Source organism: Drosophila sechellia, chromosome 3R (genome assembly GCF_004382195.2).
Source record: "Drosophila sechellia strain sech25 chromosome 3R, ASM438219v1, whole genome shotgun sequence".
In the NCBI taxonomy this organism is placed as follows: domain Eukaryota; kingdom Metazoa; phylum Arthropoda; class Insecta; order Diptera; family Drosophilidae; genus Drosophila; species Drosophila sechellia.
This window is the reverse complement of record NC_045952.1, coordinates 17,451,730-17,476,264: the sequence shown is the minus strand read 5'-3', so window position 1 is coordinate 17,476,264 and position 24,535 is coordinate 17,451,730. Positions and strand designations below refer to the sequence as shown.

The 24,535-nt window shown below is 42.2% G+C and overlaps 1 protein-coding gene across 3 annotated transcripts in view; it reads left to right on the top strand.

Annotated features, from left to right (window-relative positions):
• Positions 1–24,126, top strand: part of LOC6606889 (irregular chiasm C-roughest protein) — a 77,701-nt gene extending 53,575 nt beyond the window's left edge. For all 3 annotated transcript variants that reach the window (XM_002031647.2, XM_032721782.1, XM_032721781.1), the window contains exons 10-17: positions 1,275–1,405; positions 6,528–6,687; positions 8,692–8,900; positions 13,966–14,128; positions 17,954–18,175; positions 19,194–19,493; positions 20,320–20,477; positions 21,251–24,126. In XM_002031647.2, the coding sequence (XP_002031683.1) occupies positions 1,275–1,405; positions 6,528–6,687; positions 8,692–8,900; positions 13,966–14,128; positions 17,954–18,175; positions 19,194–19,493; positions 20,320–20,477; positions 21,251–22,129 (2,222 nt within the window). In that variant the 3' untranslated portion in view covers positions 22,130–24,126. The remainder of the gene's footprint in view (positions 1–1,274; positions 1,406–6,527; positions 6,688–8,691; positions 8,901–13,965; positions 14,129–17,953; positions 18,176–19,193; positions 19,494–20,319; positions 20,478–21,250) is intronic.
• The last annotated feature ends 409 nt before the right edge of the window (positions 24,127–24,535 follow it).

The following is a 24,535-nucleotide window of genomic DNA, read 5'->3' as shown; positions in this document are numbered from 1 at the left end:
GGCACTGGCACTCAAAAGTCGTTACGTTAAGCTGCAGATACGACTGGGATGGGCTTGCTTTGGTTTTTCCTCTCGTTTTCGGGACATTCGCTCCACGATGGATCGGACCGGGGGTCACCGAGATGGAGGACCATAAAATGCATTAGCTCGACGTAGTTGGCCAGCTTGGCCAGTGACAGTTATTACCACTTAAGCCCATCCTAACCGCAACAGTGTGGCCTGCCAGCCACTTGGAACTTCCTTCGGAAAATATCTCACTGTCATTATGCAGTTAAAGAAAATTAGCTCGGATTTAAAATTATCCTGATTTAACCAAAGAATTCGAAAATGTTTCTCACTTTTACCTAAATACTTAGTAGGCAAATACTTGATTTTAATTTATTAAGAAATTTTAAGATATATTTACGAGACTTTATTATAGTTTTATTGTTGCCTTTTGCTACAATAGTTTTCTTTCTTGTGCGATTAGAATACCAACGATATTTGCTCAGTGCACATCCTTTATTTCCCTTGTCCCTTCGTTGTAGTTTAGTTTTCTGTGTCGGCTTAAAGTCGTCGCTAATGAACTTGTTGAGCGGGAAAAGGATAGACACAATGAGGGGTGGGAGCAATGGAGAAGGGGGACAGTGGGAAAAGTCTTTAAATTATGCAAACTGCTTTGACTCGTTCTTCCTGTTCGCATTGTCCTTGCCAGTCCGTCTCCAAAGCCCCCCTTCTTTTATTCGGTTCACGCCCATTCTCGTCTCATTTCTGGAATGGTGTGTGTTAAAGCACTTTTCATTTTCATTAACAAGTCTTTGCAAAAGACGAAATCGGCTTAAAGAAACTTGCTTATAGAACGTGCCACCCCAGAAAGTAGAAAAGAAAAAGGCAGAAGCACTAAGCAGACAGAGAGCGAAGCAAATACCAGAACTACGCTGCCAGGGAAAGTTGCCAAAAACAATGTGCAAAATAATAATAAACAAGTGGAAGGTGGCAAAAAGCCGAGGGACAACTTGGATACTTACGTAGACAGATAGAAGGCTGGGAAGGAGCGACACTAATCACAGATAAGCCCAGATTAACCCCCTTACTCACCCACCACCACCCAATTCAGGCCACTTTCTTGGGCCCGAGATGAAGGATTGTCCAAAACAGCCAGCAAATTACGTTTGATGGACTCTCCCCAGTCGAGTAAATCCCAATCCCAATCCAAGTCTAAGTCTTTGCCTTAGTCAAATGAATACAATGCTCATCCAGTGTTTTGTTTTCTGCCTTACCCACTTTCTTTGCAGTCATTCCCACCTTGCAGCTGGACCTCGGCTCCAATCTGAATCCGGAGGATATCGAGGAAGGCGATGATGTCTACTTTGAGTGTAAAGTGCATGCAAATCCGGCTGCTTATAAAGTTGTATGGAAGCATAATGTAAGTGAGCAAACAAACAACTTTCCTTTACTTGACTTGCAATATTTATGAAGGGCTCTTCTAAAAGGGCAGTTCTTATTGAGACACATGCAAAAAAAGAGAGAGAATGGGCAAAAACTGTATGGTCTAAAGTGTAAAGTATACTTTTGGCAAAATATACCTTTTAGTGCCATAAAAAATATATTATTTTTGGATCGGACTCTTGAAAAACTTTGACAGACGTACAATTTCAGATGCACGGAAAAAAATACTGATTGTTTAGATTCCTACATATTAATATAAAGCAATCGATTTTAATTAGATCAGATTTATAATAACTCCATTCTATTATTATAACCAATTGCCATTTCGGTGTTTATGTATTATATATAAATAGTATATTCAGATATTATTATATTGGTTTTCTGTCTACTGACCTTCAAACATTCTTCAAATGTTGCACTCAAGGCAATTGAGCGTACAACTGCCGAACTTCCGGCAATTCCCAAGACATTGGCGTGCTTCTTCCACACACACGAGCCTTCCTTCAGCTGGGTAAATTATTATGAAGCCGAAATTAAGTGGTCATTTTTACTGAATTATTGGCCAATTATTTTAAGGCAATAGAGTCAAGTGGCTGGCATGAGGACAGGCCTTCGGTGGGGGAGGAACTTCAGGAGTTCGTACAAGTTTACAAGGAAAATCATTTGTTTATTAGTGGTTCCACAAAGAAGGAACTCAAACCACGGCAACAACAATGGTGGCCAAATAAATGTTATTCAATGCCGAACAAGAAACGAATCAAGTGTATGAATAATATGAATGCTAATTGAATTCATTCACAATGAAGTACATGACCAAACAAAGAGCCAAGCTAAACAACGGCAACAGCAAAGCCAACAACTTAGCCATAACTTTTACCGAAAACAACAATAAGCAAATACAAATACTCGAAGACGACCAAAAAGTTTTTCTTGTAGGGGCGGCACCCGAAGGATATTTAGTACAAAGGAACTTTCACAAGACATTTGCCCAGGGAGCAGGGTAGGTAGATAAAAAGTTTATATGAAATAATAATTTGCCCGAGAGACAATGGCATGGTTTGGTTCGAGTGCTGATTCCATTACATTCTATCTAACATCGAACAAAATGCTAATTATACATGAATAGAGCCAGGCTATAGATAGAGAGATAGGGACAGGACCAATCTATGAGCTTTAGAAGTCTATGTTGAATGCAAATCAACTGAGAACGGAAAGAATGGTTGAAATCGTTCCACCAATACCCTTACTATACTTCAATGAACATGCTATTTGGCAACACATTTTAATATATTTTATACGTTTGAAGAAGGCCATATTTAAGAGACAAGCTCGTTTATGTAATGTAAGGATTTTGCTTTAGCTAACTAATGCCACCGTTACGAGACAGGATTTGTATGACTGGCTAACAAGCCAGAAAGCAACAGCAGCGCAGTTAGTTAGTTGGTTAGTTGGCAATCGTCACTTACGTTTACCCAGCTCAGCGTGAAATCCCCTACAGATTCTCTGCCCTTTCACTTTGCTCTTAGCCAAGTGTCATAACAATAAAAGTTCACTGTGGCAGTACAAAAATGGAAATGAAATGGATACGAAACTAAGCCAAACACACACACACACACAAACACAGGGAAAATAGTAAAGAAAAATGGCGAGAGGGGTGTGCAGGTTAGACAGACAGCCACGCTTGGTCGAGCTGTGCACATGGCGTATGCGTAATGAGTTCAAGGCCAAGCGGAAAATTGCAAATGGCTTGGGCCAAAGTGAAGGCAAAGAAGCCAGGTCGGGCGTTCATTAAAAGTCAATTGTTAATTGGCAACAGCAATGGCAATGGCGACGCTGAAACCTACAAGTGCAATTAGAAGTCAAATCAAGTTAAATCAACTCCGTTGCACCCAGTTAACAAGTAAATTAATTTTTGTTTTGCCACCACATCGATTCGGTTTGAACTCAACTATTCTTCCTCGCCGAGCAGCCGAAGGGCAAAAAGTGGAGCTCAGGCAACTTGTCTTCGTCTGTTATTATTCAATTAGACAAGCTGACAATTAACGACGAGCTGGCAAATTAAATTAACAATTAGTTTTATTAAACTTGCACACTCACACTCACACACACACACACATGGACACAGAAGTAGGGGCCAAAGTTCTCAAGCGAATGTGCGTGCGGGTAAAAGTTTTCACATGTTCATTAACAACAACAAGCCGGAGAAGGAGCAAAACTTTGATGGAATCGTTGCCGGAGCAACCAGCTAGCCCCGGATGAATCCGAATCCTGTTGGCAGTAAAACTTATTTGGGCCACACACTCGCATTTATCTCAGCTGCGTCAGGAACCGCAGAAATAGCAAACATAGCCGGAAAATTTGATTAGAGAACAAAGTCGGTGGAAACGACTTTAGAGTTTTGCAGCAACTTGAGCATAAATATTTACATAGCTCCACAAGGCAAGTGGCAATGCTTGGTTGGTCCATAAAGGCAGTCCAAAATTTATATTGATTTAAACGAATGTTTTCATTCATTATCTTGAATTCTCAACTGCAAGTTTCTGGTTAACGAACAAGCACACATTGCAAATTGAATAGATTTTGCAATTGAATGGTGATATCTTTATATGTGGATCTTGTTTATTGTTTTCAACTGGACGTACAGAAATGAATGACCGTGCATCTCAACAGCCACTCAAAATGTTTGCAAGCTATAATCTAATAATATTTCACTTTCTCCACAAGTAAGATATATACTTAAATCATTAAAATGTTGCTTACGAATGAGAAGACTTTTAGTTATAAGATGTTGAAGTGTAATATGTTTCTGAGCTAATCTGAAATGTTTTTAAAGCAAAGTTAAAAAAAGAGCAGCCGCGTAAAAAGCGCTCGTGGAAAGCCGAAACCAAATCAACCCAATCAGTCCGAGCCATCAGATAAATTACGGAAACTAATTGGGTATTTATAGTCGGAACTAACATCAATAACAGACAAACACAAGAGGGCGGCCTGGATGGGATTGTGGCCCAAGGCTCTTGGCGCTTGAGGAGTGGCTGGCAAACAAGTCGAAAACACGGCCGAGAGACAGACAAACAGAAATGGCAACGCATAAAATGCGCCATTAGCATTGAGGGGCACTAAAGGGTTGTGCAGACATCATCAAGTCAGCGGGAAGTGGATGGGAAATGGGAGGGAAGTGGGCCTGGCTGGTGTTGACCTCGAACGGGCGCTGGTTAGCGGGCGGAAATTCTGCAGCGGATGTGCCCCGAACTATTTGAAATAATCCCCAACGCCCGCTCGGGCATAACGGGTCTGCAGGCCCACCTTCTTTTTTTTTATCATTCTATTTGTCTTTGTTTACACTTTTTGGTTCGCCTCATTCTGTTTTCCCTTTCTCATTTTGCTTTTTTGACTGCGACAACCTTGAACTTTATTTACTTTTCGTATATGCATGGCGACATTTTTATTTGTTTTATGACAACAAGGTCGTTGTGCCAAGCCACAGTTCGTTCCCCCACCCATTTGGGCTATTTAAGTTGACCCTACGGGAATTGAGGCTGTGCGGCAGCGGGCGGGAAAGGTCCTTTTTCGAGAAGGGGCAGGGCACACAATGCCTTTGGGGCTGTTCTGCACTTTAAGGATCTTTAAACAAGTCGAGGGATATGCTAATAGCGCCAGAGCATTGCATATGTAATGGATACATCTGTATCTGCAATCTGGTGTCGGATAGCGCCGACACTTTGCCAATAATATCAATCATGGCCACACAAAGCAAATGGAATTCAATAGCCGAAATGTGACTGGTGGGCAAATATTGTCCTGACCCGGCATTCACCGTATGTCTAACCATCTAAATAATTGTTTACATCTGCACAATGGAAGGGGCCCCCACCACAAGGGTCGCCGAACAAAAGACGCGGCATGGAATTCCCAGGATAACAGACCCCTTCCCAATGCACTGGAGTATCAACTACGGCTCTCTATCCCAGCTCGAATTCCTTGCCTATTATGTACACTTCAAAGTGACCGAAGTTATTATATGAAAATTAAACTATAATTAAAGTTATTTTGCATCTTGCTTGATTAAATAGAAATATAAATCTATCAAACTTTGATGGTACACAAGGTATTTGAAGAAAGTTTTAAGTTCAGTTGAAGATTGGCTTATTTTCGGAACATAAGTGCTATAGAATATTGGTATTGGCAACTGTTTTTAAAGTGTACTGGGCCACACTATTATCCAAGTGTTTCTGGCCTGGCTGCATTGTTTCTATTTATTTGCCCACACATCCCGATATAGGCACCTCCTCAGTATGGATGTGTGCTAAGGTCGTTGAGGCTTTGTTCGTCGTACTCTGGCTTTTTGACTTTTGTCGACCATATTTATACACATTTTTATTTCTATTTCTATTTATTTCAATGCTTTCATTGTTACCGCCCCCATACCCCCGCCCGCCGCTTGTTTGTTTTCTGAGCTCGGGCAAAGTGCGAATTTGTTTTGCTGCTAAATGGCACAAGGCTCTGGGGAAATGCGTCAAAATGTTGTCGAGTGCCGGCCTGTTGGGGAAAAGGCTACAAAACCAAAAGGCGAACATCGGGCTTCGAGCATTATTTCAAAATGAGAGCGAAAGTGCGAGAAAGTGCGGCAAGAAGGTCAAGCCTCTCTGTAAGCATTTGAGTGTGAAGGCCTACTTACGAATATGTGGGCGGTGAAAGGTGGTTGGTGGGTTTTGTGTGTTTAAGGGAAAACTTAAAGTAAATATCGGCTGATTTTTCAGTATCGATGCCAGGCACGTAGTCAGCAAAGGCGCAGCTTCTTAATGAAGCTGCCAGCTCACTGATGCGCACATTTATGAGTGCTTTTTTTGGGGGCAAAAAAGGGCTCAGATGGGTGACCTTGTCTCCCTGGGATTGAAGTATATAAAAGTTGGCAAATCCGACTTCATCTTAAAGGAAATTTACACAGCTACTGATTTATCACATCTGATAAGTTAAGGGTTGAATTAAAGCCGTTACAGTAGACCAGAGAAGCTTTTCTCTCCCTATAATTCTTTCTTTAATTAAGTACGCACATTTTACTGACAATCCCCCTAATTATGTCTTAATCTTGCCAATTGCAGCACCAAATCATTCAGCACAACCAGCGAGCGGGCGTGATTGTCAGCAGCGGAGATCTGGCGCTCCAGGGCGTCACTCGTCACCAGGCCGGAAACTACACCTGTACCGCCTCGAACGTGGAGGGCGATGGGGATTCCAATGTGGTCGAGCTGAAAGTGATGTGTGAGTATCGCGATGAGTGGGGCACGGATATTTGCGGGATATGTTGATTTGTGGCACCTCGGCACACATGCCATTGTGCGCGGCGCATTGTGTGTTGGCTGACCCATAAAAACGCTCTCGAATTGCTGCGTTCGGGCCGTTAACGAATGCTTCGGCGGCGGCTTAAATAGAAAATCGAATTGTGTCCCAAAACCACCCACTTAAATCCTTCTTCGCCGCTCCAGCCTCTGCTGGTCCATCTGCTTCTACTGCTGCTGCCGTTTGGTTTCTCGAGTGGACCTTTGACACACAAAAACGAGCATTATTGAGTGTTCGAGTATGGCCAGAGACGAGGATGGATGGCAAACAGCGGGGCATCGGGATACCGATGAACGGCGAACTGAACTCCCCGCATTGTGAGCTCGTGCGGGCCCCTTGCAGTTTTATTGCGTATACGCCCCATTATTGTGCGCTGCTTGAATGCTCCTTTGTGTGTCGCTGAGCTATGGACAGGGCGGAAATGTGGATCTGGCAAAAAGGGGAAGTGTATTCACAAGCTCCGAACTTTTGTGGCACAATAATATAAGAAACACAACTTTGATTGCGTGTTATTTATCTTACGAGCCATGGATTAACCGCAAAAAGAAATTTTAACATGAAATTTTGTTTATAATTTTAGTACCTTATGTGCTTAGAATTTTTTACGTTTTTAATATTTTACATGGATTTTACTTGATTGATAGCCATAATTATAGAAATTGCGGCACGAGTCGCAAACTTCCAAGATAACCGAGTGAAAGGGCACATTTACTAAGGTATATTCCTAAACCAGTTTGGGTCGTCAGCTCAAGTTTGTTGTAAGGCTTCTGCGCTCGAAGGACAAAACCGCAAATCTTCTGCTCAATTTGTGCCGGATTCCTGAACTTGGCCCTGTCTTGAGTCAAACTTTGGTTAATTAGTTTGCCTTTTTCGAGCAATTTAGCAGGCCAAAGATGCTTCTATTCATTTTCGCCAGCCGGCCCTTTAAGCAGTCCCTCTGCTGTTGTTGTGGCCTTATGCTTTGGTTTTTCCGGTGCCATTTCCCCTTTATCACTTCCACTTCTGCCTTTTTCAGCTTTCGGAGCTTTTGTTTTAAGCAGCGCTTCCGCTGGCCACAAAACTCAGTGTCCAACTGGTAGCGTTTCCTCCGCCATCATGCCCCCTTTTCTGTCAGTGTACTCTCGTTTCCTTGCTCCCCGAGCTGTGCTGAAAATTTGTTTACTGCTCCAGTTTGGCATGCAATATCGACAGTTGTCAAATGGCACAATAAATTCGCCACTTGCAACTTTCAAAAGTTTCGTGGCTGTGGCAAGACAGTTGAAAGATTTTCGCCGGCCAAGGATTAGAAAATTTAATATTCCCTGGCCTGCGCAACTCAGCTTTCCCTTGCATTTCTCCTTGATGTCGCTGAAAGTTTTCGCAGCGCAAAGTTTTTCTTTCATTCAAGACGTCGTCTCTTCGTAGTTTTATAAAATTATATGAATTTTGAACAGGAGGCTCCAAGAGGGTCTTACACATTGCAGCATTGGAGCCCTTAACACTTTTAGTATTTTCTTAGGATATATTTAAAATCAACAATTTTAGATAAAAATTTTGTTTTATCAGATATTTTTTTACAAAAAATTCAAAGGTATTCGAGCTATTTAACAGTGAGCCATCTCTTTAGTTTCTTTGTTGATTCACCCGTTTCGGTTCGGTTATTTTTCGGCATCTTTTTTCTGTTCAACCATCCTTGTTGAGCTTATTTGGCTGCTTGAATGGCCAAAGAAGAAAGATGAAGCTTGTAGGAAGGAACACAAAAGGGTAAACTTTTCTACTTGGCATTTCAGAGCCTGTGAAGAGGCGGGCTAAAACAAAGAAGCCGCCGCCAAGAGTTTGATGCGATTATTGATTCCAGCTGCAGATGCAAACAGCAGACTGCACTATAGCCAACTTTGATTCGATCTCCGCACTCACCGACTGTTTTTCCCGCTCTCCGACTTGCAGATAAACCAATTTGCCGGCCCGATCAAAAGAAAATCTATGGAGTGGCGCGAAACGAGGCCGCCGAAATAGTGTGCGAAGTGGATGCCTTTCCGCCGCCGGAGAACTTCAAGTGGTCCTTCAACAACACGGCGGAGACCTTCGACATGCCGCAGAGCGGCTTCCGGCCCCATTCAGCCCAGGGTTCAACCCTCACCTACACCCCCGTCAAGGTAAGTTTGAAAGTGTCCGAAAAGTCGGATGGAGGTTGAGGAAAATCGCCTGGGAACCGACAAATGTCGGCGGGATTGAGGTTTGCAGATGCGTGACCCATTCGTCATGTTAAATGCTAAACACGTCAGACATTCGATTCATTTCTGGTAAAAGCATGCGGCTCTTTGATAAATTTTTCATTTCATATTTCGCTGTGCTCGCTTTTAATGTGAAATTGTTATTGACACATTTGACATTTTGTTTGCTGGCCATACTGGGCGAAAAAAATGATAGACGGGAGTTTACAGAAGGATAAAAAAACCACTTAAAAATTTTAAATGTGTATTAGAAAGAATAGAATGGGTAGGCCTTCATTATATGCGTTTTTTTAATTAGACAATATGACTTCTTATATTAGTGATCTAAACATTTTTGGAGCATACAATGTTCTCTTTTTTTCAGTGCTGGGTGCCTATCATTGAACTCCACGGGGGCTGTCTGTTATTGAATAGCAAAAATTTTAATTAATAGGCGGGTCTCATGGTTGTTGCCATTTATTTGGGCCTGTGTGCGTGTCATGTTGCCAGCCAGCAACAGGGAAAGTAAAGTGGAGCATAGTCCTTCCTGATAGAGACAACAGCCAGGCATTGGTGGCAGTCGAGCGATTTTAATTAAAAATTCTATTAGCACTGCGTTCTAATTAAAAATCCAATAGCAGCAGTGCCACCACCATCATCATCATTATCATCCACAACAACACCATTGAATGTCAAAGGTTATTGGGAAGCACAAAAAAAATGAAAAAAAAAATAAAAAGCTAGCACAAAAGAGCAGGAAAATTATTGGAAGTAAATGCCATTGACTTTAATAGTTATCATCATTGGCCAAAATGAAGAGGATAAAACTGAGCACCTTCCACAGACGGAGCCGACCCTCTTGGCCCTGTTCTCTGTCGCTCTCTGGCAGCATTTCCGCATTAATGGCCCCAATGGCCAACAGCAATTGCGATTGCAGTTTTTGGAGCTCCTCCCCAGCAATTGGCCGAGCAAATTGGCCATCAATGAGCTACACTCCCATCAATGTCCGAATCGTTGGGATTTCGGTTTTTGCATTTGATATTCCCCATGTCAGCCTCTCGACAGCAGATGGTGCTATGGCTGATGTGTACATTTTTACGGTCAGCCAAACATAGTTGCATGTGGAGTGGCCCATAGAAATTTGCAGCTCAGAAGATGATACTAGCAATCATTGCCAGTTGATAAAGTTCAGAAGTGGGAAGACCTCAAATTAAGTGGTGCAAAGAAAAATGAAAGAAGTGATATTTATAGCAACATTTTAAATGTTATCAAAATCCGTTGTTAAATATTAATACTTATATATTTATTTTGAGGTTCAAGAGGGATGAATTCATCTGTTTTATAGAAAGATTTAAGGGATTATAAATAGTAAGGAAAAGTTGTATTAGATTTATATAGAAATCCCTGCAACATTGAAGTTTTTTACTGGCATCTTGAAGACCTAGCCAACTCCTGCCAGAGACCTTTTATGGCTGGATTTTGCCCATCAGACGGTCGCCACCTACATTTCCGCTTGGCTGTCTGACCACAAACGTGTTAAGTTTTTCGGACTGGGCTTGTGGTCGCTTGTAAGCCAACATGGCTGCCATTATGCGATGACAGTGGAGGAGCTGCAACTGGATGCTGTAAATGGCATGGGCCGGGACAGGAAGAGGGATGTTCCAGGGGCGAAAGTAGGGTGGGGGGAGGGATGTGCTGAGAAGAGGCACTCAACACAGTTGTTCAAGTTGCATGGCACCCAGTTGGCTTGGTTTGGTTTAGGGTTTCGGGTCCTTCGCTCCGTCTGGTTTTTCTAGTTGACCCAGTTTAAAATGTTGCGGTTCCTTCTGCACTTTTCCGTCTCTTTTACGAAATTTTCCGTATTTTTCGATTTTTTCGATCCTCATTTCAGCGATCAAACGAACGAATTGCGAGGCAGTCAAACGGCATTCAAATGAGTTCCGCTCACAAACACTAGTCCGTCGCACTGATTGGACACACACAATCTCATACACAGACATAAATCATTTAGCTCAATTGAATATGAAAAATCCCTTCCGTTCTGTTGTCATATATGCTGTTTCCGGTTTCCGCCAACCGCAGCTCAAACGTCGTCGTTGCCGTCATCACATTTTGGTTGGGATTTTTCTTTTTCGCTTTTCCTTCCCATTTCATTTTTTTTTTTTGCCAGCCCGTGCGATTTGCTCAAAGGCAGCCAACAGCTCATTAATTTTGTTTTGTGCATGGGCATTTCTCCTTCTCCATTTCCTCACATTTTTTTCTCGATTCCATTGCTATTTTCTATGTGTGAGCAGAGCAATTTTTGCCAGGCTTTCATGTCAAGCAATTTCCGCTGCTGACATATAAATTTCTCAAATATTTCACAAAAATAAATGTCGGTCTTTTGGCTTTTTGGGGCATAGCTCCACCGCTTTCTGTGTGAACCCCAGTGCAAGAAACTCATTAAAATGTCACTTAAATGTTTAAATTTTTAATTAAAATGCATAAATAATAACAGTAGACTTGACTTGAAGCGAAATGCACAGAATGCAATGCCTTGAAGTGGCATTTTGTCCTCTTTAGAGCCCTTAAACACACACAGATAAACACAGGCAGTCGCACCAACACACACACATGGAAAAATATCAAGTATACGTTGGCATATACGTACGAGAATGGTATATTCTATGGATTTTGTTTTCGTTTGTACGGCTGCAACTGCCGTTCCTGCTGCTGCTACTGCAACAATATTTACACTGTTGCTGACGCAACATTAGAACAATATAAACAAAATGAAATAATCATAATAAATAGAGGGGCATAAATTCAGGGGCCCCAGGGACTGAAAATTATCAAGGATTGTCGGCCCGGGCGATGACAGTTGCAAATAGAAAAAGCAGAGCGTGCTGTGCATCTCCCCCACATTGATTATTACTTAAAATGTCTGGCAATTGTGTAGGTGTGTGTGGGAGTGAGTTGGTTTCTGGTTACTGGTTTCTGGTTTTGGGCTTTTGGCCCTGGCAGCTCCATTATTATATTGCCGCAGACGTAGCTCCGGCTTTTAGCCACTTTCCCTTTTGGCCCGTTGGTGTTGATGCGCAGTGTTGGCAGCTGCCAACATGGCGCCTTTGTACCAACACTTTAGCCATATACAAACACTAACACAACTCAGAACAGCACAACAAAAACTGCAAACGCAATTACACACTAGGCTAACACACGCATAGATGAATACATATTTTAATTTTCATAAATTTGTCATAAATTTGCATAAGCACTGATGCTTAAATTTCTAGTCAAAGGCTGCAGAATATTCGCAATTTATTTTCGTCTGACGGCAGAATAACCTGCTTATTCACAAAGAAAGTTATGGCACTTGAAGTTCGTTTTAATTTCTGTTGAAGCTACAGGCAGTTTTGTGGGAAAGGAAGTAGTTTTAAATGCTACATTTAATTGGTTAAAAGAGAACGGTATTTTCATAATTTATTTTAAAAGCAAAATAGAATATTTGTTTATGAGCTACTTAGGAATGTGGCTATCAAAGTTAAACAGCTTTATTTTTCGTTCACATAACTCTGATGATTAGTCTTAGTATCTCAATTTCAGTTAATTGGATGTTCGTGGTTCATGAACTAAATAAAATCCCAAAAGCGAACCCAATCGATTTTTATTAGAAAGAATGAAACAGAGCCAGTAATCAATCAGAGCTGCCAACTCTCAAACTCTTTTTCTAAACGATTGGAGTTTCCATCAGCGGAAGGCCATAGAACCTTAACCATCACACAATTTCCATAAATCTCGACTTTCCCCCAGGCTGTTGGCAAACTTTCCTTTTGGTGTGTTGTTTTTTTTTTTTTTTTTTTGTGACCCATGTTTTTCTTTTCTTGCCCTAATTAAAATGACAGCCACGCCCACGTTGCGAGTCAAAAAGATAGGAAAAGCGAGGTTAAATCGCGTGCCGACTGACAAATAGGCTGCAATTTGCGTTGACTTTTCGCCGTGCACCCGAAAGTGATTTCAATTTTTAATGAGTCCTGCCTGCCTGAAGTTGATTAAGTGCGTTGATTCTGGTGTTCGCAGCCAACGGAAAAGGACAAAGGTAAACACGCCCCACAAAGACACAATGATACGTAGATACGTTGTTACGGGCCACGAAAGCGAATCGATTGCTGGGGACGTGTTGTGGGAATGGTCCAGTAGTTTGGCGTGTGTGTGTGTGCGTGGGTGTGCACTTGACCGGAGACGAAGGATTTCATTAGCACAACATTTGACAAAATGCAAACAAATAAACAAGAGGCACAAACAATGGCAAAGACCGCAGGCGGCCACTTAGCACTGGGATACAATGGGATAGACAGGCATTAGGGCCATGTTAACATGACTTCCTTCCTCGCCCACAATTCGCACGGATATGGATGTAGATGTAGATGTAGTTGTATTTGTGTATGCGACCATATATGAGATATCCGTGGGGCAGAACCACAAAATGCTTCATTTGTTTTTACTGCCGGGCATTTTTCCTTCCGGCTTTCTCGTCGGCCTTCCTGCATTGACATGACATGAAATTATATTAATGAAAAACTTATTGACAGCTGCAATCAATCAGGGGCAACTCTGACAACACACTGGCACCGTATCCATATTGATTTAATGAATTAAGTTTACATCCATGTCGAGCGCGGCTTCTTCAATTCCATTAAACTGACTATCCAAGAGTTGAATTTAAGTGGTTGTACTGGAAGAATTTGAAGAGCTGCATATATATACTTGTTTCTAAGTCGTTTAGCTTACTACACAAAGCACTACCGCACTTGAATTATTTTTTGATTTCGGATCAGTAGCACGAATTACACATTCACATAATTTAATAAATGACACTAGATCATCGTGGCAATTTCTAAATATAAAATAAAATATGTATGCGTTTGGAACGATGAATGAGTCTAACGATTGTCCTCGTGTTCCATCTATTTTTATCCATGTTCACCCTTGAGTATTGACGAAACACTGTCTCCTACGCTTTTTGCAGGAAATGGACTTTGGCACCATCATGTGCTGGGCCGACAACAATGTGGGTCAGCAGAAGGAGCCCTGTGTGTTCCATTTGATAGCCGCTGGCAAACCGGAAGCGCCCACCAATTGTACGGTGGTCAATCAAACGTCCGACTCGCTGGAGGTTTATTGCATTGAAGGTGAGTTATATGGCCCACACAGAGCTCATACATATACATATATACGTCAAATTGCCAGCCAATTTGTTGCCCTTTTTCATTCGTTTCGGTTCGGTCGCTTTTTTTTCCCCCATTTTGTTTCTATAATTGCTGATGAGCCAATCAATGGCCGAAAAAGGCATTGGTCAATGGCGGAGGGGCCAAAGGAGATGGGAGGCGCAAGTGGGAGTGGTCTTGTCCTGAGACTTCCTTTGCAGCATGAACACGAGTGTGCGAGAGCTGTAACATGTATATGTTGAGTTTCCTGCAACGCTTTTCAGACTCATTTAAAATACATGAGCAACTTAAGTGCACTTTGGCAGCCATCTACGAGTATGTCTATCCACTCATACAGATACCGATTCGTATTCCCCCACACACACATCCACACAATCGTAAAGCACAGCCAACTTCCTTTCGTGATGCAGACACAAATAATAAAAACGCAATGAAAGCATAAAACTAGAAAGGAAACGCTTCGCAGAGTGGGGGAAATAATGTTCCTAAAATTTCAATTCCAGTTTAAAATTTGCAGTAATAAATAAAATAGAAGAAGCCCGGTGATGAGCGGAGTGGAAGCTGCAGGACGGAGAGTGCACGGCCGAAAGTTAAGCGCAAATTTGTACATACAAAATGTTTTGGCTTGTTAGGCAACTTGCTGCCTTCCAGTTGCCAGTTTCCGAAGACTGAGAACGAGAGCGGAAACTTTAAATACAAATTCAATTCGCATATTTTATACGCAGCGCAAGAGTGGAAAACGAAAAGACAGAAAAATGCCAGCAAAGCGCAAAATAAGCAGCACAAATTGCAGTCCCAGAGTTCAAAGTTCGCAGCGATAGAGTTGCACATTAGCGCAGACAGAGAAATGTCCTCGCAAATTGCAACAGCTCCGAGCTTATGATGCATTTATGCAGTCCTTGAGTGCCGAACCGGAGACAGAGACATCGAGGGGGTGGCAAGAGCGTAACGCAAGGCGGAGGAAAAACCGGAGGGAAAAGCATGCGGATCCTGCGAAAAGGCAACGCAAATCAAAGCGTTGCATAACGAGGCGGCTGCTGCAAGAAGTGCAACAAAAAGCGCATTATAACTGCATACTTAATGGCGCTCTTTCACGCTACTGTTTGTTACGACCCCGCCTGGCGCTTTCCACTTTTGCTTCGTCCCCCGCAGCCGCTTTAGGCGCTCAATGTTTTCCACCAATTGCCGGCAATCGCTATTGTTTTGCTTACTTAATGTTGTCTCAAGTGCTTGCCCACTTCGCGTATGCGTAATGTGTAATTGCATTACTACGCGCTGCAGAATGGCGAAAAGCAGGGAAATTCCTTCATTGTTGCGATGCATGAAACTGCTCGGAAATACTAGAGTTCTCCCTTTTTTTATACGTTTGACATGCCGTCTGGGTTAGCACATGTGCAAGCAAGTACTTGGTTGACTTAATCTTTAACTTTCGAGGTTTTCAAGTTGAAGGGGTACATTTAAGGTATATTTGTTGATAAATAAATAATTTAGTATTATAATTGTTTCGCCAAAATGATTAATTTATTCAGAGTAATCTTTCTATTATTTTAAACTGAATAGAACAACCGCTTTGAATTCCTCATTTTGCTATCTACTTATCTAGCCCTCCGTAAGCGGCCACGTTGCGTATACTTGATGGCCAAACTTTAGGTTACATTACGTATGCAGTGCAGCGACGGCTTTAAGCTGCTACTGTTCCATCTCTTCCTCGGCGTCTTGAAAAGCCATTGTTCGCCTTATTACCGCATCACTCCCACAGTCCCACACTTCCGCCCCCTCTTCCGCCCCTCGGGCTGCTAATTTAGTGGCTGCACATTATTATCATAGACATCACCATCATTAAAACTTTAACGCAAGTTGTTTAAGCACAACACAAGAGCAGCAGCATCAGGATCAGGGTAGCGCGCACAATGCGATACTTTTTATATTGCACTCCACATTAAGGCGAACGACTGGTGAAATGCCACGCCCCTTGCTGCCATATAACAAACACCGCCCATAGCCCATCGCCCACCGCCCACAGCCCTTAGTCGTTTGTTTTTATAATAACTCAACTTTAGCTGCGGTCGACTTTAATAAGCCAGCACGCAAGTTGGCCAACTCAACTCGACGTGGCCATCCCCGCAGCTCAACTCGGCTCAAACCGAAGCGAACGGAACTTAAGCGAACTCTCTGCCCGCCTCGAATTGAATCCAATGTGCGGTGCTGAAGACAACTCCGCATCTTTGGGGGCCAAGTTCGGTTGGCTACTGCTGTTTTTATTTTTCCATTGCTGCTCGGAAAACAAAAAAATATAACAAACTTACAGGGCAACGGGAATGGGAACGGCAGCTAACCAAACTCATCAAGCGTCGGTTTAATATAATAAAATTTCAGCTTATAACATTTTGCTTCGCTGCTGACGATGCTGCTGCACTGAGAAATAATCTAATTTAATGGAAAATGAAGCAAGGCAAATGAAACTGCATTTTCTGAATATAGCTTTTCTAGCAGGGATGATTTTTTTTTTTTTGAGTGTACTACTATTTCTGCTGCTGGTCGCTCTTGCTTTATTACTTTTACTCCACTTGCGTTGCTTCCATTGTTGCTGTAGCCAAGTAAATAAAATTAACCCATTACAATGAAGTTTTTTTTTGCTCTGACAACGGAGCTGCGGCAAATTTCATTAGCTAAACGTTTTAAAGTGCGCACAAAATGGCCGCCAACCGAACAGGAGGAGGGGATGGATTCCTTGAAAGGGAGCAGAAAATAAGAATGGAATAAACCCACCGAACCACCCAGCACCCCACCCACCGACCAAACAATGACGCTTTGAGGCAAAGGCCAAGCACATTCTCTTTATTCTATTTCCGTGCCCTTTTCTTTGTGCCGGCGAATTCGGGTGGCTAAAAAGGCGGCCAACAACAACTAAAATTCATAGCAACATATAAAACATTTTCCACAACAATTTCTCCTTGGGACCCGGTTGCGTGTGCCCGGCTTAAGTAGTTGTTGCTGTTGGAAAACCCGCCCTAAACCTTTTCACTGGCCGCTGCTTTTATTACAAAATATTTTAACATTTTTCGCAAGTGTTTTAAGTCGGCTTTTGTGTCTACAATGAAGTGGCATTTGAGCTGCCAAAGCTAGGCAAAAACAGCCGCTAAAGAAGTGGCCCAACATTAGCCTCTTACTTCTCGCCAAAAACCGCTTCGGTCCTCTTCAGTGAAAGGGGCGAACTGGAGTGGGTTTGGCCAGTTCTTTTGTGGTGTGATTAAATGGCATTTAAAATGTAACTTTAGATTACTCTAAATACATATTTTCGGCAGCAGTTGAAAGTTGAGAGGCACTTCAATTAACAAAGTGTTCCACTCAGAGGGATGACCTTAAGTTGGGTGCTTCCGAGTAAGGCATATATTTTAGGGAATTAAACGCCAGTTGAAATAAATATAAATTGACATAGAAGGGAACTTAATCGTTTTGAAGTAAATTATCAACAAATAATTTTTTAAGTTGATGGCTATTGTAAATTCATTGCTAAAGCACTGTTACTGAGTTGAGAAGTTCTAAATCCGTTTTTACCTGGCATCAAATAAAATCCCAAACCCAAAGCCCTGGCACTTGCAGTCATCAATAAATCCCGCCAAACTCCTAAGCAAAGTATAAATAAGACCCGCCAGTCCATCGGCAACTACTTAATATTAATAAGCTCTAAGTCCCATCCCCTTGGCCAATACCAATCCCGGCCAATATGCAAAGTAAGCCCCAGTTCGTGACAAGTTATGCAATCGGTGTGTCCTCTTATTTTCGCAGGATTCGACGGCGGAATGCGGCAGTGGTTCCTCATGGAAATCTTCGATCAGCACAGTGGTCAGCTCCAGGCCAACATCAGTGCCAAGTTTGCGGCCTTGAGCGTTACGGGTCTGGATGCAGGTCATCTCTTCCGGATCTATGTGTATGCCGTAAATGGACGAGGACGCAGCGATGCTATTGCCCTTGATGGATACACTTTGAAGGCGGCCGAAAAGCAGACCGGTTAGTAAAAAAACCATTACATTTTAATTGTTCAATTTTTAAGGCATCAACACTGCGGAAAAAATTGTCTACTATCCTGCGCTTAGATTCATACATGGGTCTTCTAAACCTAACTTCTAAAAATTGTATATGAATTAATGGCATTATAAAAAGTTAGTTATTTCTCTGAGTGACATTTGTTTTTTATGAGTTTTTTATGCTAATATGGAGACTTACTCTCATTTCTTCGCCAAACGAAGCGAACTGCATAACTTTATGCGGCGAAAAGCCGCTGTATCAGTTTCGCAGCAAAGATTGTCCTGGGTTTTATGATTATTATGCCACCTCGAAATTTAATTACGCTAAACTGCTCAATGAATTGTAAATTCAGCGACACAAAACTTTCGCCTGCAGTTTTCGGCCAGTAAACGCAAAATTTTATGCAGCCCTGCCTCGTCGCACAAAGTAGCGCAAAAAAATCTGAAATGATTAGCATTAATGAATTGGGGTTGGCAGAATGCGGATGTCGAGTTTCTTTTATTGAGGGTAAGGGGTCTAAACGAAAAAGGAAATTGTAATGCTAATTAGCCAAAGGAAGAGCTGACAAGAATTTTATTTTCATTTTGGTACATTTCCCATTTGGGGAAAGCAAAGGAAAGGAAGTCGAAAAGCAAGCAGAGCATCTAGAAGGGACAGTCACATTTTTTGTAAACAACTTGAGCCGACATTTCAATTTTTCATAAAGTCAGTCGGAGCCGTGGCAAGTGGGGGGTGGGGAAAAGTGCAAAGCAAACACAGCAAACGGCAGGGAAAACCAGAAAAACGGCAGAGATAGAAATCAGAAAAGAAAATTGTCTTGGCTGGGTCAAAGCGTAGATGCTCTGAGTAAAGGTTAAGCCTGATTATGATCAGCATTTAAAGAGGGTTCATTCAGTCAACCGAAAAATTTGAATCCCTCCTAGAAACACGGAAAGAAATAAAATACTATTGTAGCATTATTAAGCTTTTACCAATACTTCAATCGGATTTACCTTTGCAGTTGCCTTGACCTCCTACAAGGGCAGTGCCCAGAGCCCCGACAACTTTGAGCTGACACCGATCCTGTCGATTGGCATCTTCGTGGGCATCCTGGTGGCCATCGTGTGCATCGGAATCGGCACAATTGCCGCACTGAAGCTGCGCTCGCACAAGCATCAGCAGCAGCAGAAATTCGTACATCCCAATTCGAAATTCTCACGTCCGGGCAATTTGCAAATTAAGGACAAAATCTCATTGCCATTGAGTCACTCCGAGGAGATGTACGACGAGAAGAATCCCGATGTTGTGCCCTACAATGAGGGTAAGTTACCGGTTCCAGAAACCCTTTGCTTAGATCCCCATCCTCTCGGTTTGCCCTCAAGATAAATGGCGTCTGCCCAGGCTTCTGTTCACAATTTATGGCCGCTGGCTTTGGGGGCTTCCCCTTATGCAAATGCATTTGACAGGCCGTCCAGGGCTCATGCAGGCAAAACAAACAGGACCCCAAGTCCTCAGGAGCTGGAGAGAGCTGGCTGCATTTTTGCGCCAGTGCTGAAATATTTAAATGACAGCTAATTGCTGTCAGGTCCTCGCCGGTTAGCTTGTTTGCTCGTGTGTCTGCAGTCGAGGGCCTTAAAGACCCTGTTAAATGGGGAAAATGGGGAGCAGCAGCAGTAGCAGAAGGAGCACCAGCAATTTCACTCACTGCACGTGCTCGCTTGATTAATGGCAATCAAGAAATCAAGCGGCAGCCAAAGCAGCCAGAACTCCACCAGCACAGCACAACAATTTAATCAATTTTCCAAACGTAAAGCAATTTCATGGCCAAAATAAAAATAAAAAAAAAACACAGAAAAGAAAAAAAAGTAAACTATGGGGAAAGCCAAGGAAGCTGGCGGTGGGCAAAATGGAGCTGGAAGAAAACTTGCTGCCGAAAATCACCAAAAGATTTGAGGGCGTCGGCCGGGCCAGAAACTTTTGCCTTGCTCCTGCTACTTAACAACAAAGCAGAGAAACGAAAACGACGTCGTCGGCCAGCTCAAAACTTTCCCGAACTAACTAAGCGTTCTCCATTCTGATCCGTTCCATGACGTTCTCTCAATCACCCAACCCAACCCAACCGAACCCCACCCGGAATTTCCATCCAGTTGATGGCGAATATAAACAAAAATCAGCAACACAAACGCCATCGGGACATCTATCGACGACCAGCGAGGTGGAAATCAGCTGCAAGCCGGGCTCAACATCCGGCACCGGAATCGTCCAGGCCAACTCGGCGGACAGTGGCACCTATCAGAGCAGCAAGGTGAGTCGCCGGCAGTCGGCCAAACTTTTGGCCACCGAAAAGTTTTAATTACAGTCGAACTTCTCTATGACGAACTCCCCCTCGAAATGCCGGCAGCATTGCCATGACAAATGCTTTGATTTGATGTCGCAAATTTCTTGCGAAAATCCTAATGCTCTTGAAAACAATTTGGGCCAGATTAGAAAATAAACTTGTGATTTTAGCCCCGCCCGGAAAACAGTTGGCAATAAGGCTTTTTGGTTTATTCTGGTGAAGGTTGCTCACTTAAGGAGTTATCTTATGCTTGTATTCCTGTATTTCTTGGAAAGCCAAATTGTTTTCTTTTTTGGTTAATAAATTGAAAATTAAGTTACTTGTAGTTACCTTGACAAATGCTTTCATCGGGCTTATTTCTTATAACTCTTGGAAAACTCCTTTCTCAGAAAGAAAATTAATTTAAACTGTTAACTAAAATATTTGAGGGCAATATGCCAATATGAAACCAAGTTTTTTTTTTTGGGGAAATTTAAATTAAATATTATCTTTGTTCAAAACTTAATATTTCTGAGAATATACTTGTGCTTATTTGCTACACTCCCATCAGGAAGCGTATTACTTAAAAATATGTTTTTCAATTATTCTTCAGAATGTTGAAATGAAGATAAAATATAAAGCTTCAGAAGTATTCGAGTTCATCAAGCAAATTGTTCTCTAGTGGAATCTGGACTGTTCCAAGAAAAATTTTCCGTTCTCTGGCGGTTTATTAAATGCCTGGCCCATTTTCTTTTCTGCAGGAGGATGAGCTGCACTACGCGGAGCTGTCGCTGACCAACATGCCATCCGGCAGCAGTGGCGCCTCCAAGAAGGGTCAGTCCCTGGGCGGGGTGGGGGTGGTGCAGCACGTGGTGCAGCAGCAGCAGCAGCAGGGGCAGGTTCAGCATCCCCACCCGATGCTGGGTGGCACCTTGCCACACGGCTCCAGTATGCGGAAGCTGCTGCCCACCATTCCGGCGACGGCGACGCTGCAGCGCCACAAGCCAAATGCGGGCGGAATGCAGCATCCGCACCAGCACGCTCCGCCGCCCACGTACGACTACGATTACTTTGAGGAGCCGACGATATATGCGCAAATCGATGCGTACAAGACGATGCAGGTGGACACAGGAACAGGTGTGGCAGGTGTCGGCGTCGGTGGAGCAGGATCGGGGGTCAACGGTGCGGGGGCAAGCATTTCATCGCCGGGGTCGCATGGCACTCCCTCGACGGTGTCGCCTGGCACCGTGCAAATGTACACCCTGCCCCAGCATCCCGGTGGCTACCACACACTGCCGCACAATCATCACGCACAGCAGCAGATGGCGGGCGGTCCGCAGAACTCCGCTTCGATGATGCAAATGATGCAGCAGCAGCAGCAACAGCAAATGCACCACCATCCTGCGTCCAACATGCCGCCCTCCTACCAGCAACACCAGCAACAACAGCAGCAGCAGCAAATGGCCCATGGCCAGATGCTGGTATCGAGCAACAGCAGCGGATTGGCCTCCACCACGGCGGCCGTGGCCAGTCCCAGTAGCTCATTATCGGGACTCTCGGGCGTGGGCAAGTCCTATTCGCGCGAAATAGTCACCGTTCGCACCCCGCTCATGTACTCGCAGCAGGAGAGCTGCGTCTAAGGTCTCCCTGGCATCTCATGGATTTTCCCAAGTCCATATGCCCAGCCCAGATTCCCAATTTAGCTAGTCATGTAAGTCTTGAGCTCTTCGTGGTTGGTGTCTAGGCTAAGTGTTGCCAAAACGAATTGAAGTGAATTGCAGCGTTCTGAAGAATTGAAGCGAATCGTTTGTGTGCTCGTCGAGGAACTGAATATATTTTAATACAAAGCTCATACAAAGGCTGCCACAAATCTTCTGCACCTAGCATTACATTCCTAAAATATAAATAGTTCGGTTAACTTATCACTGTGCAACCATTAAGCCCAAATTTATAATTCAATCCCCAGTTATATATACTTAATTTTCTATATGCGGCTGCTGCGGTCGTAACATATCACGTGATTAAATTTAGGTGTACATACGAACAAAAATGTTTAATTAATGCGTCATAAAAATATAACGATTATTTAAAACACCCAAGCTGTAATATAAATAAATCAAAATTCAATGCGGAGAATTATCAGAAACGAGAAGATATTCAGAGCTCATAATTTATATCAAATTTTGCACAGATTGCAACGTTTTTGAATGCAGGCAGAGAAATGGGGCGTTAATTTTTGTAGCTATACTTTCAAACAATTTAAACAAAAGAGTAATGCAGCAGAAGAAGATTGTTCCTTCCTTACAGTAAGTACTCAGATGGACACACAGCCTACGCCATATTTTTTCATCAGATTACTACACACTAACGAGAAGTATATATTAGTTTCGAAAGGGTACTTTGTAAATGTTTGTAAATGTCAGCTGAACAGTAAGGAGCTGCAATTTTTAGGAATTGGGCTCAATGAACGCATACAACTAGAATAAATTTAGTAAGTATATCCTTGACATAATAATAATAGACTTAAAGCTCACACGCACTCAACCGAAGATGGGCGAGCAATGCGAAAGCGCACCTTCTTGGCAATTATATTGAAAATTAATTACATTATTCAAATATATGGTAAACAATATAAATAAAACGAACACTCACACCCCAACAGACACTCATACACAAACACACACACACAAGCAAATTAGCTGCAATTAGCTTAGCATAAATGAATACTAAGTATTAATGTGTAAATACCAAAATCGTAAATCAAATGTATTACAGAACCCAAAAGCAAATCAAACAGAAAAGCTGCAAATTAATGAATGTAAATTAGTTGCACATTCTAACCAAAAAACTCCAAAGACTATAAATAACAAAAAGAAAACACAACAAGGACCTATGGTTGGTATGTAAAGTTTGAAAATAACTAAAATAGCAAAACCAAGAAAAACAAGTGGGAATGTTGTTGTTTGTAAATGGCATTTATATATCAAATTGTATTTTTTCTCTTCAATGTTTGAACTGTGAAAAGGCATAAAAGTAACAAAATAAATGCACATTGTAAATTATTGTTACATTTTAATATTTACGTTTTTAGTGAAATCAATACTTCTATAAAGTGTGTATAAAACCAAAAGTTGAGCCGTAAGTGTAATAGACAGATTATTGGCCCAGCACGGCAAAGGCAATTTCCATTTCCAGCTAGTTAAGATGAAAATAAGAAAAGCGAAAAAACAAACTAAAAAAAGAAACCAGTGATTTCTCTTACATCAATTAGAACGAAATGCAAACAAACGTGCATATATGGTTCGGTCATCATCATCATGTATGCGTATATTTCTGCATGTAAGTGTTCCAACCAATCTGAATATAAACTAAGTGTAGCTAATTTAACGTCTAAACGAAGCCATAAAAGATAATTGTAAAATATATTAATGATTTAGTTTAAAGCCAGGCATGTACTCTACAAATGAATTATGAATGTATGTTATGATTAAGCACTCGAAACGATATGGAAAATACCCCTGCCCTATCCCAATGAATACAAGGAATACAATAATAACTTGAGACACAAGAAACAAACTGAACAGCAAACAACTGAATGAACTCAACCAAATAAATCCATACAAAATTTCAATGAAAAGCGTTCCAGCATTTTTTCTTTGAGCGCGGGATTCAAAGATTTTTCACAGATTTCAGATGTCTGCCTTGGCGGCATTATCCCGTCTCAGTCAGCGATGAGGGCTCAAAAGAAGTCTCGGCCCATTAGCGAAAAGGCTTTCACTGCTGCAATATTGCAACAATTTTAATGCACAGTCAAATGCAGTGAGGAAAATTTGTTTACACTTTATTTTCATTGATAAATATTCCAATCATATCCATTAATTTGCAATATATATGTGTTATGGTTTGTTTTTGATTAGTTAACGCACATCCTAATTTTTTAAACCGAATATTTGTTCAGTGTAGAAAGACAGGCGAAGGTAAATTGACAATGCTGTGTTGCTGGCGTCTTCTTTGCAACGGAGGCCCCAAGGCCAAAAGCAAGGCAA